The 13429-nt window shown below is 42.0% G+C and overlaps 2 protein-coding genes across 2 annotated transcripts in view; one reads left to right on the top strand and one right to left on the bottom strand.

Annotated features, from left to right (window-relative positions):
* Window positions 1-4227, top strand: part of DAGLB (diacylglycerol lipase beta) — a 13722-nt gene extending 9495 nt beyond the window's left edge. The window contains exons 13-16 of the mRNA XM_014306812.2: window positions 167-235; window positions 331-403; window positions 1402-1655; window positions 3097-4227. Of these exons, the coding sequence (XP_014162287.2) occupies window positions 167-235; window positions 331-403; window positions 1402-1655; window positions 3097-3289 (589 nt within the window). The 3' untranslated portion in view covers window positions 3290-4227. The remainder of the gene's footprint in view (window positions 1-166; window positions 236-330; window positions 404-1401; window positions 1656-3096) is intronic.
* Window positions 4228-4726: 499 nt separating this feature from the next.
* On the bottom strand, window positions 4727-12622 carry RAC1 (Rac family small GTPase 1). The gene is made up of 5 exons (XM_014306795.2): window positions 12551-12622; window positions 11100-11217; window positions 7292-7354; window positions 6434-6593; window positions 4727-6287 (listed from the first exon to the last, which is right to left on the bottom strand). The coding sequence occupies exons 2-5, from the start codon at window positions 11190-11192 to the stop codon at window positions 6157-6159; spliced, it is 447 nt and encodes a 148-aa protein (XP_014162270.1). The 5' UTR covers window positions 11193-11217; window positions 12551-12622; the 3' UTR covers window positions 4727-6156.
* Window positions 12623-13429: the final 807 nt, after the last annotated feature.

Genomic DNA, 13429 nt, shown 5'->3' with positions numbered 1-13429 from the left:
TGTTGCCTTCAGGAGGAAGGTCTGAACACCCACTGAGCCACTGACTGCAAATGGTGCTGCCACATGCTTGTATTTCTACTGAATTGTTATGATCATCCTAAAACTAAAGTGTGGTTATCTCCTTAGTGTATCTAAACTGCCTTTTTTTTTTCTTCTTTTTTTTAAGCAAATCACTTGCAGACTACACTAAGAATTTCATCATTTCAGTCATTGTTGGAAAAGACCTTGTTGCAAGGTGAGATGAAAATACTTTTAAATTGGTGTTTGGAGATGTGTTTGATAGTAGACAATAGGAGGCTTTGCTTTACTTTGTTCTGTGTGTTTAAACAGGTTAAGTATGCCCAACATGGAGGATTTAAAGAGAAGAATAGTGAGAATTGTGGCAAACTGCAACAGGCCCAAGGTAACCAAATGCAGTTCCTGGTTAGAATTGTGGAATTGTTACCTGGGTTAAGCCCCAAATTTAATGCAGTGACTGCTGGTGTGTGTATTTTTGATCTTAAAACCGAGTTACAGTTGTGTTTCAGAACAAAATTGTTTGCATTTAATTCAGTGACATTTGTGTTAGTCTCCTATCCTGTAAAGTTGTGTTGTTGGATATTAGGATTCAGTAAGACTCCCAGTATACCAGTTTACAACATCAAAGGCCTGAAATTATCTGTTTGCTAGTTTGGCTGATAAAAGGAAACTACTAAAAAACAAAAATGGGGAAAAAACCCCCAAACAGCTAAAATTACAAAAAGTTAGTAAGATTACTTACTTTAATAGTGTAATAACTAGTACCAGTAGGTAAGCAAATTGTTGATTTCACTTATATTTTATTGTCAGAATTCATTTGGAGAGCAAATATTTCTCTGTTACAGCGTTAAATCTTTACCTCTTTTTACGGTTAGTGGGAAACAGTTTTGAATGTGCTGGATCAGGTGGTGTCAGGCAGGGTGGTACTGGACATGCAGAGGTGTGGCCTAAAGATTCAGAACTGCCATTTTTGAGCATCTGAATTTGAATCTGCCATGCCCCAAAATTTCAGTGTAGTCCTTGGGATCAGCAGAGGGTCTGTGTGACCTCATAAATACAGAATAAGGTAATGGACAGGTAGAAGTTACAGGTGCAAGAAAAGTTAAACCTGCAGAGCAAGAATCCACATGGAATAATTCAGCTGGTAAAGATGGTAATGTTTTCTGTAGTGTTACTGGAGGCTAAGGATCCATACTGCTGAAATTAATGTTACTGTGAGGAAAAATTGGGAAGGAGATCATTATCAAACAAAATTTGGGGAGCATGTGCATCAAGTAATTTTTAATCTTTTAGTTGTATTTTCAGATGAAGTGTGTGCAAGCACACAACTAGAATAAGTTACCTAAAGGGATGCCAGACTTCAACTGTTCTCTCTGATTTCAGTACCAGATTTTGCTGCGGGGATGTTGGTATGAGGTGTTTGGAGGAGATCCTGATGATTTCCCCACAGAGCTGGATGGGAGGAACCAGGATGCCCTGACCCAGCCCCTCCTGGCCGAGGAGAGTTTAATGGTTCATCGATCACCTTCGTACAACGCCCTCGAGGAGGAGCCACACTTGAATTCACCCCCTCAGTATCCTCATCTGTATCTGCCTGGAAAGATTATCCATGTTGTTGAAGAATGCAGCTCTAAAAGGTAAGTGGAATAATGAATACCACTCTCCTGTTCCCTGAAGTCCACTTACAGCTCCTTGTCCCTTTCAAAGTGCCCATTTCCAGCTCTGTGCATCTCCAGTACCCAGTTTTGGTTATTGCACGTTACCCAGTTTTCAGTTTCTATTCTGTCTCCCAGCTTCTGTCTGTTTCACTTCAAGCCCTGGACCCTGTTCTCTTTATTGCCTTATCCGGCCGTTTATTGCAGCTGCTGAAGTGAGGACTTTAAACCCAAACTTGGCAAGCTCAGCTTTGCCAGGTGGCAGTTTCTGCCCGAGACTGCAGATCTGCAGTGTCCTGGTAGAGGTGGAGTGGTAACAATTCCTCATTCCTGAGCAGTCCCCTGGGTGTTGGTGATGAGAAGGAGGTGCAGTAGTGCCTGTAGTGCTGCCCCAGTACCCAGTGTTTCTCCACGTAGTCTGTAGATTTTCCTGTCACTTGCTGCTTTTCTGTGGATGCAGGAAGCTGAGACAAAGACACCAGAAAGCTGAAACTGCTGGAAGGGTGAGGATTGTGGCTTTGTTGGGGCAGTGTTGTGTTCAGGTGGTTTTTTTGTGTGTTTTTTTGTTGATGTTGGGTTTTTTTAGACAAAGCAATGTGAAACAGCCCATAAGCCAGGCAGGCCCTGATAGCCTCTCATGTTGTGAAACAGAAATCAGAGCATTTTTAACTTGCACAAGTCTATCTTACAGAAGAAAAGGGAAATTGCCCCTTACAGAGAGGAAAAAAAAGGATTGGAGAAGAAATTCACTTCTTTCCTCCCATTCAGTAGATCAGTGTTTTGTTTAAGCTGCACATCTTTAATTTCTAAGAATTTTAATACTGATTTTATAAGTTAGACACTTGAACACCTCTGACCTGAGCAGGTTTTCCCAATGGCTGCTCTTCTGCTTTATTGAGCTAATTTCTTTTCTTTTAATTTTTATTACTCCATAGCACAGCAGTTAATAGTGGGAGTTTTTCTAAGTAGGCCTAGCACACCAGAGCCCCCATCGTGTATTTGGGATTTGATTTTACAGACTGGTGCATCCTATGTGCAGCATTAAATGTATTGCCTGGTCTCCTATTGATACCACTGTGATTTATTGCCTAAATTTGACATTAACCACATGAATGTGCAGTGTTCAATGCCCTCCCCCTCCTTGCTCAGGCTCTATTCTGTGTTTTTGGGAGCAGAATTATTTCATCTATGGTGGCTTCTTTCCCTGTTAAAGCACAATGTAATGTGGTGCAGTTCTGCCCTCAGGGACACTTCATGGCAGCAATTTTGCTGTTTGCTGAAGGGCAGACCTGCAGCTCTCTGGGATCTCACCTGCTGCTCTGAGAGGGTTCCAGTTCCTCCCTCAGCCATGTCCAGAGCCTCCAGGTTGCCTGTTCCAGTTCTGACAGAGCCATTTTGTTTTTATTGTGTGTTTTTTCCCTAGGTTGTGTTCTTCAGATATTAAATACACGGCACGATGGTCAAATGAAACCGTCTTCAGCAGCATTTTAATAAGTCCCAAGATGATCACAGACCACATGCCAGATGTTGTGCTCAAAGCTCTGAACAGTTTGTCTCAGGAACATGGATCGTGTCTGTCTTGTCAAACACGAGAATACAACCCCAGTGCAGTATAACCACAGCTCCAGGAGGACCTGGGGGCTTTTTTGCAGGTTTCAGGTATTCAGGACACTTTCCACTTTCATGCTTAAGTGGATTTCAGTACTTTTCTCACATTGCATAAAATGAACAAGGGTGTTAGTGCCCTTGCCTCTGCAGCACTCGGGGAATGTTGTGCTGGTGAAAGCACAGATTGTGGCTCTGTGCTGAAGGCTGGGCTTGCCCAGAAGGGATCAGGATGAGGAGCTCCAGCCCAGCCTGTGTGCGCTGGCACAGCAGCTGAACGCTGACCAAAGTGAATGTGTGAGAACCACGGGGCAGAGCAGAGCCTTGCCAGAGCTCATCCAGCACCTGCAGCTCCATTCTGCTCCCTGTCCCTCCCTGGCTGCCTGGGCCGTGGCAGAGCCCAGGGGCTGCAGCTCAGGGCTGCAGGGTGAGAGTGAGCCCAGCCCAGGCAGGCTCAGTGATTGCACTATTTTTTCTTACAGATTGTGCTGGGATCCCAGGGTTGCAGGGGAGGGCTTGTTGTGGTCAAGTGCTGCTTGGATATACATGTGCAATATTCTTTAATCTACCTGTCTTTTGTATGTGTTGATCTACATCACTGCTTTTATTGATTTTAAACTAAAACTACTTAATGAGAAGGAAAAAAAAAATAACATTCAGGCCCTGGCATCATGTTGGTCACCTGCTCTAGCTCCAGCTACTGAGCACCACTCTGATTCTGCCAAGAACGTGTAACCAGTTGTAATGATTTCTAAAAAGTGGATTCCTTGTTTCTAGTGTGTAACTATTTTAATTCTTTTTTCCTTTTTAAGGCTCAGCAGCATTTATTTAAAAGAAATTGATGTAAGTAAATTATGATGTGGTTGAGAATTAACTGTGTGGATGTTCCTGCTGTGATACTCGATATGGAGACAAAATTAAATAAAACTTTGGCTCCTGTGCAAGGACAGTGCTGGCTGTCAGAGCAGTGAGGTCAGGCAGCAGCAGGAGGGACCCTGCTGCTTTTGGGGCCTGTGGGGTGCCAGAGCCCCAGCCTTGGGTGCAGCCACTCCGGAGGAGGGGAGGCAGCACACAGAGCAGGGCTTTCAATAAAAGCCTGGAATCTGGGCCATTTAAGCACAAACTGTGACCGGTTCAGAGCAAAGGGATTTCTGTTTGCATAGAGGGCAGTGGAACAGAGAACCTGGCCCTGGCTGCCAGCAGCTTTAGGGCACTGCACAAGCAGCAGCAGGAGCTGTAACAACTGCACTGAGAGGGCAAGGCCTCTGCAGAGCTGCTGCCAAGTGCTGGGTTTAGTTTGGGTTCTCAGGGGAGCACTGCCAGCCTGGGCTTTGCACACTGGCCCTGAGCAGACACGTGCACACAGGGCTGCTGGCACGGAACAGGAATGTGTGCTCAGAGTGGCACAGGAATGAAACACTGGCTCAGAAACTCAAACATTACCACACTTATGATTCAAGGATTTATTAAGTCATACATGCAAAACATACTGCCAATTGCATTAGCAAAAGATCAATGTAAAAACTTCACAATTTTGCAACTTTTATTTTTAAATTTTGCTTTAGTGGTTGAAAGGGTGTAGGTCAACATCCTATTCCTGCCACTTTGGAAGGTACAGAACATGAGCACTAATTACAGAACCTCACAGACCCAAGTTACCGTTACGCGATCGCTGCTGCACATGGAGTGACAGAAAGAACACTTGGCTGCATTAGTCATGTTACAGTGGGGGACCTTGCAAATAGTGATGGCTGAAAGGTTTGTCAGTTACAGAAGTTTAAAATATAAAAATTACTAAAATGTGTAAAGCTGCTTCACATGATTTTTACACCTAGTTAATAGACTAAAAGCTCCTCAGAAAGCATAACTTACTGGGTCAGAAATAACAGGAAAATCAGGATATGCTTGAACATTCTACTCTAAAAAAAAAAAAAAAGAGGAAAAAAGCAAACTTCTATCAATCAGAAGGTTTAAAAATACAAGTTATATTGCTCAATAAGAAGAGATTCTACAAGAAAAGCATTTACTACATAAAAGTGGGAATGACTGATTCAGAATTGTACCTACCATGAATGCCCTACTTGAAATTCAAAGGAATTTACCCATGAACATCAACCTCTCTCCACTACTGCACCTCTGGGAAAATGGTTGCTGAGCTACTCTGGCAGTGTAGTGTAAGTCAGCTGTACAGTGTCAAAATACTGTCTGGCACTATCTCCTGATCCAACCCAATATTCCATTTATTTATCACAACACAATGCTGTTTAAAGGACTAGATACACTTCAGTGAGAATAGTTAATTTTCCAATCACAGCAGCAAGAACTAGATTGCAACCAAGCCCTTACCAATGATAAAGCATTTACACTGTGACTCAGGCGTGGCAGTCATTGCCAGAGATGGGTGCTGGATGCACCACCAGGCAACAGCTGTGCTGGCAAAACAGTTCAGAATAAAATACATTAGAGCACAATGTTCTGCTAATTCCCCGGTACTGTTACTTACTGTGAAAAACTAGAAAGAGATTTTGCATTTCCTACCAGAAATTAGAGTCATTTTCAAGAAGAATCTTTAAAAAACAGTTTAGTGCTTAGTGTTTGTAGCACAACAATGCGACTTAGTTCAGCAGATAGTTTGGCAACATTTAATTGAGCAAGAAGAGGATTTTAAAAATAAGGCTTTACATAGGTGTGTCTTTTCAGGAGTTTGCTCTTAGAAGGATGCAAGGTAAGGGTCATACTTTAAACAAATGAAACCATGAAATTGTCAATTGGTTGAAGAATTGATGGAAGAGAACTAATTTATAACAGAAAAAATTGGCATGTGAATGCTCCATTGTATGAGCAAAGCACAGGGTCGATGGGCTGGGGGAGGGTGAGTTTACAGCAGCAGACATTTTCTCTTCCTCTTCTTTACAGGAGGGGGGCACAGCACTGCTCGGATGGCTTCATCAAACACTGTCTTGAGGCCTCGCTGCGTAAGTGCTGAGCATTCGAGATATTTCACTGCGCCTGGGGGAAGCAGAGACACAGTTACAGAGCAGCTCTGCTCCCAGCTGGCTCCACAACAAAAGCCAGGCACGCCATTTAATTAAGGTACAAGGTCTTCCACAAACACAGCCTAGATCCAGCCACCAATACCCCCCCTGCTGCCATACCGATCTCTTTTGCCATGGCAAGGCCCTGTGGGTAGGTGATGGGCGTCAGCTTCTTCTCCTTCAGCTTCTCAATGGTGTCCTTGTCATCCCGCAGGTCCAGCTTGGTGCCCACGAGGATGATGGGGGTGTTGGGACAGTGGTGCCGCACCTCAGGATACCACTGAAAAACACAAATCAACAATGGGGTCTCGTGTGGGGGCTGAGTTCCCTGGAGGCCCTGGAACATCACAGCTGAAAGCTCCCAGGCCTTCACTTTGGGTCAGTCGGAGCAGAGGGAGCACCCAGATCCCATCAGGGCAGGATTAGAAAAGGGCACGTCACTGTTAGTGAAGCCAGCAGCTATTTCCATATACTTTAAAATGTAGCCCATTAAGGGCTGTATTTCCCTCACACCAGAAATACCCTGACCCCTCCTTGCCCATGGAGACACCTCCTTGTGCAGCTGAGTTGTCTGAGGCCATGGAATACTCCCAGTCACAGAGCACGTGCAGAAGGATGCCTGATGCAAGGAACAAGTGCTATCAACCCAATTTTTACATGCATTTGTTTTAAAACTCTTTTTTTTTTCAAACTGTACTAAAAGGAAAGCTCCCGTTTGTGATCCCAGCACCTTGCTGGCTGAACACTTAAATTACTGTTATCAATGCATCAAGGAACAATTCGTACTGAAGTGTTCATGTGCCCTAAACTTCCATGACTCACAAGTTAGACAAATGGATTTCTGCTTTTCCAAACTGCATTTCATGGGGCCTGTGGGAAAAACAATTTTAAAAAAGCACCTAATATTTTCCAAGCTCTGCTGTAAAGTGAACAGTATGAAGAACTTTCAGAAATAAAACAGTACAAGCTCGTCCTTACCTTAGCACGGACATTTTCAAAGGAAGCTGGGCTCACGAGGGAAAAGCAGATTAAGAAGACATCCTACAAAACAAGGTGATAGAGTCAGCCCAACAGAGAAGCCACTATACAGTGTCATGAACAGGCCAATATCATCAGTATCTCCATGATGTGCCAGTTCTACCACACTTGCAAAAGGCAAGGTCAGCAATACAGTTGCACATGATAATCAGAGGCAGCTTTCCCAGTGGGAAATCCACTCCCAGGCAGCTACAAGCAGCCAGAGAGAAAGGGGGGAAAATAACAAATAGATTGCAGTCAAATTTATAATCAGCTATTGCAGTAGCCAGCAACTAGGACACTAATAATGTCTTTCAAGGGTTTTTCCCTCTAAATGTCACTTCTTCTTCACTGACCTCATCAGCATAGGGTGTTGCAAAGTGTTACCTGTTAATACACAACTCTAAAGTAGTCTTAAATTGCAAGGCCAATTTCAATGGTATGAAATTTAAAAAAAAATGTACACAAGAATTTCTACAATTATTGCTTCCAAATCAAAAGCAGCTTGTTGAACTTACAGAACTTCACTCCTACTGAATGCCAGTAAAAAAAAAGATTAAGAACTTCTCTATAACCAAATTAGGATTGAAAAGGGCATTAAAAATCTCCAAGTTCCTCCCTTTCCTTTCTAAATAATGAGAAAGCAGAAAAAATGGGTATTTTTAGGGATCTTGCACATCTTGCTTTTCTGAAGGCAAAAGATTTTAAGTAAGAGCAGGTAAAACCATTTCAGAGCATGTGTTGATAGTAACCACAGGATACAATTCAGGTTTCACAGATGACACACTCCAGGTCTGCAGGCATTCAGAATAACCCCAACACTCATTTCCTCCATCTGGGTTGATGTAAACTTGCTGTATGACCCAAAACTCAGTAGGTGTCTCCCAAACAAGCCCAACTCTCCCCAACCTACCTCTGCATCCGTACTTATTGCAGTACCAAACGTGCTACAGAATCAGGCAGTGCAGAGTGTTAGTTGATTGTGCTGCATTTCAAGGCATTTTGTTAGGTCAGCAGCTGACATCTCACTGCTAAGCACTTGCAACCCAGTTGTTCATGCATCACCCCAAGTTTCCGTAGCAGCGTCCCAGAAGAAGAAAGAAACAACATCAAATAATGTGATACTATGGCCACTACTTCTGTTTTCCAATTCTGCTGGTTTGTGGGGACTCAAGGGCTGCACTAGAGGAGATTCTCTCCTCCACTAGCTCCAGAGATCAAAAGATTTGGTGTAACCACAAGGAATTATTGGAAGATCTCAGGTGTCTTGCACACTAAAAGGAAAAGCTATTTGTTTTCAAGAAAATATTTTATCTTAGCAATTCATACAAATTTGGTAACAGAGTTCTCAGATCTAGCAATTTGATAGTTCCAAGGAAAGTATCTGTTCAAAAAATAGGGGCCAATTTATCACTATCATAGGCAAGACAAGATGACAGAACTTGGAACTGAAGTTTATTTAAAGTTTTACATACGGCAATAGGTTGATCTGTCAGACTGGAAGATATATTCTTACCATTGCTTCCTCCAACCTAATAACAGTAGGAGATAAAGTTACTCCCCAAATGGATTTAAGGGAAAATGTTTTCAGTCAGCAATTTCTGCTCACAGATATTCTCAAGGAGGATTTTCTTCTTAAGAGAGACGCTGCCCTGTAATTCAGCACAACCAGCTGCACCCAGAGCAGACACCAGCCTTCCCCAGAAACCAGTTCTGCACTGTCAGGGGAAACCTGCAAGATCAAACCTCTCCCAAAAAGCACCCAACTAACAATTTCTCTTTGGTTTGGTCTCCTGAGGAAACAGACATGACCACTTTTTCTGTCCCAACTTTTTCCTTCCCCAAATATTTGGAAATAGTAGTAGATTTCACATGCATTAAAGAGAAGATATTAAATTCCTGTATGTTTTAAGGAATAAAATAAAAATATGAATAAGGAGAAAAAGATACAAATTAATGCCTCACTGTGAGGTTACCAGCTGTTAACTGCTGGGTCACTGATCTCAGCACACACTGCCCAAGGAACCAACACCTGCTGCTTTCACCTTGCCCCAAACATCCTTCAGGGGCACAAATGGGGAAAGCAGGACCATGAGAACATGCAAGGGCTGAGTTTTAAATAGCACATTGAAGGAAAAGAGAGGCTGAACACAGATCCTAAAAAAAGTCAGGTTTCGTCAGCACCACTGTTCTCTTCCTCAGTGCTTTTTCTTAGTTTTGTGGGGGTGATGAATCTTTGATACTGCACAAGTCTGAAATCTGAAGACTTCTTCACAAGAACTTGAAGACTTACAGCCCCATTTCATTTTCTGCTGCAAAAAACCCATCCAAATAACTGAAAGTACTTCAAAAATAACTGGACTGAGCAGTTATACATCCTTGCACAGACAACACTTTTTCCCTAGGACACTTAGACAAGGAATTATTTTGTAGTCTACCAGAAAGCCACAGTTACTTTGGCAGGCTGAAGACATATATATGCATTCTGTCCCTTTGTCACAGACATTCTGTTCCTACTAAAGATCTTTCAACATACCTTCTTCTAATTTTTGGAAAATATTTTTATGATGTTAAGCAAAACTGAAGTTTTAAGTATCCTATAGATATCTAAGTATTAGAGAAAACCAGCTTTCCATTGTCTCTCCTAAAATAGACAGGTATTTCTGACATTTCAACTATAGTTGCCCACATTCATATCCAAATTCATATTCACTGGCAAATTCATATCAATTTTGTGTATCATAACTGATGGGGAAGCCTAATGACTGTAAGTTAGTGAGCAGTGAATTAACGAAAGATTACTGAAAATAGCACCAGAGTTCCTTAAATAGGATTCACATTATTCAAGAGCAGTTATGCTGTAGAGTGAAACAATTTTGCATTTTACATTACTAGCATTTAACATATATTTGACAGTCAACAGCAAGAGTAATCAGTGCCAAAAAAAACCCTGCAAATTACCCTTTCTTTACTTATAGTGCAGCTCCATCAGGTAAAAGCCACTGCTCTAAACAGATTACAAAACCACCTTTACAAAGATGAACTGTAGCTGAAGTCACACTGGAAAGAAGAAAGCAGATCACTTCAGTGTTCTCCTTGAACATGGAAAGATGCAGGATATGCAGGCAGGACTTAACCATTTGACACAGGGCAGACAGAAGCACATTTGTATCGATGTCACAGCACAGCTACAGCAAACAGTAAAATAACCACGGGTTCGAGTACTGGAAAGCTGGGACACCACAGCCTCTGTCAATAGCAATAATCTCTTCATTCAGGGCTGCCTCTTTCACATGTAGAACATCTCCACACAGACTAAACAATATCAAGTGCTTAGCAGTGACAGTGTCAGGTTGCAGCCAAACATGGCCTAAAACCAAAAACAAACCCTGCCTTTGGCAGGCATGCTAACCTTAAAATCAACGGACTAGCTGATGGGAATATTCACCGAGATTTTTTGAGCTAGTTTCAGGGTGGTTTGTTTTTTTATTTTAAATCAGGCATTCTAGACAATTTTGAGGCTGCAGCTGCACAAAATCCAACAAGTACCAGTGCACGCAAATACACAGGGCATGCAAATTTTAACTTTTTTACAACTGCACACACCCCAGAGTTTATAAATGACAGCTACAGCACAAGAAATGAAAAAGGGTCAACGTTACTAATAAATACAATTCCAGGTGTGACAATGTTGGCCTTGTTCAAAAAGAAAAATGCTTTATGTTACAAGGCTGTAGAGACTGCTCTGGTTTCACCCTGCAGCTCTTACTGTTTGTGGGTAGGAGAGTGGACGTAGTCTGTCATAGTCCTCTTGTCCAGCTGTGTCCCACAAACCCAGGTTGACCGGTTTTCCATCAACCATTACATTGGCAGAGTAGTTGTCAAAACTAAAAATAAAGAGAGAGTTAGCTGCATTAGCTTGCAGTAAAATAAGGCACCCAAGGATTTTTCCCTCACAGAGGGAAAAACTGGGAAAAGTGGGGAAGGGAACATTTTCATTGCATCCGTCAGCTCCCCAGAGACTGTAAAGTTGTTCTTTAAATAACAAGCGTGACATTGGGTAATGGAATAAAAAATTACACACAACAGACTTGGTCTAGTCTGAGCAGAAGTGATCTGTCATGGCTCTTCCAAAGGAAGTGTTAATCCCAGCGAGTACAGGAAAGCAGGTGATGTACTTAGCAAGCACTTTCCAGTCTTAGTGGGACACTCAGCAAGTTAATCTGTCTCATGGTGGGAGATTTAGAACCGAAGATACAGGAGCAACAACCAAGAAATCCGTAATGACAACAGTAGGTAAGAAAAAAGCTAATTAATCCTGCTAATCAAATTCCCTCCAATGAAATATCAAAGCTCATAACCAGGGGCCAGTGGAGGCATCGTTTCTATATCATCACTGCTGTGGGTGCAAAGGTTTTAAGTTCACTGGGAACACAAGTCACTGTAATGCAAAAACTTGAATTTAAGACCAAAAAAGAGGAAACAGCAGTAACTAAGGCGACAAGGCCTTGGACAGGTAACAAAAGTCATTTATAAACATCATTAGAATGTATTTTGTTGTCTGAAAAAACTTCAGAGAGCAGCATAGCCAGATGAAAATACAGAGACATCTGAAAAGGGCAAAGAAGCTGTACATGTATAAAACACACCCAACAGGCCCTGGAAAAGAGAACTGCACTAATACTGATACTGACAAACCCTTATGTGAATGAAAAAGGGAAGCACCAGAATAAATGAGTCTCCACAGTCTCGCCTGAGGAGCCAAAAAGCCGTGGCTGGCTTAGCACAGGATTGGCAGTAGCACAAAAAGTGGAAGGAACAAATAAACAAAAAAATCACCAGCCATGTAAGACGACTATTTCTGACTATGATATAGTGTTTTACAAGCTGTTCAGCCTTGGGACTGCTTATTATGAATGACATTAGAGACAGAAACACACTATTTTGGAAGAGAACAACCTCTGGTAAAATGTTAACAAATGTTAGTCCCAAATCAGCCAGGCCCAGAGGGCACAGAGAGCCAAAACTGAGCCAAAAGTGAGGGACCATCAGCAAGCACTGGTGTGTGTGGCTGTGCTACAGTAAAAGCTCCGAGTGTTCCTCACACACACCTGAAGGGTGCTTGCAGCCAAATCAAACAATTCAGTTAAGGAATCTGGAATGGCAGCAGGCACTGAGAAGCTGACAGGAATGAGTTCTTCGCATTTTACAAGTACTTACACCGTGGGTATGTACTCTCCAGGAAATGCATTGGTTGTGTAACTGATGAGTAGGCATGTTTTACCTACAGCACTGCAAAGAAAGAAAGTTCACATGTAAAACACATTCATCTTGAAAAACAAGAAATAATATTCCTGTAGGGGGAAGACGACTAATTACATCAGACACCCAAGGACAACTGAACATCTCCAGTCACTACTGTGCAGGAAAACAGCTGGCAGACTGCAGCTTTAAAACTACTGGCAATGAAAACACACCTAGTATAAACATGTATTTTGTGAAGTGATAAATTACCAAATTTTGTTTATTTTTAGTCACAAAAACCTCCCAAAAACCCACATGTATTAATTAGACCACTAATGTCTCCTAGCCATCTGACTGAATACTCAGAAAGATGGCCTTCTTCCAACTCTCTGAAATTATAAAGAAACTGAGAAGTATTTCCAGATACCCTTACACAATTCCAAAACTCTTATCTTTTCCAGAAAATTGTATACTTGCATATAAGTGAAGTTAAAGAAAGCTTGAAAAGTATAATTTTCACATCATTACTTTTGAGTATTTAAGGAATGAATACAAATGATAACTCTCATATTATTTACTGCTATTACAAAGTGACTCCCCACATGCATTCACCCACTACTCAAACATTTCATTAACTGATTTAAAGATAAATTACATTCCAGGATTGGAAAACTTGGAACAGCAAACCTCTTCCTACTGATCTAATTCACAAGAGCCTCAAATGGGGGCAAGACAAGGCTCTGTTCCAGGATTCCTTCAAAACTCTGGCAGCCAGCTCATTCCCTCTCTACCCTCCCCCCCACATCTTATCTGGAGTCAAACATTTGATTAATGACAGCATTCAATTTTTGTTAC

The sequence above is a fragment of the Geospiza fortis genome, unplaced genomic scaffold (genome assembly GCF_000277835.1).
Source record: "Geospiza fortis unplaced genomic scaffold, GeoFor_1.0 scaffold237, whole genome shotgun sequence".
In the NCBI taxonomy this organism is placed as follows: domain Eukaryota; kingdom Metazoa; phylum Chordata; class Aves; order Passeriformes; family Thraupidae; genus Geospiza; species Geospiza fortis.
This window is presented reverse-complemented; position numbering and strand designations above follow the sequence as displayed.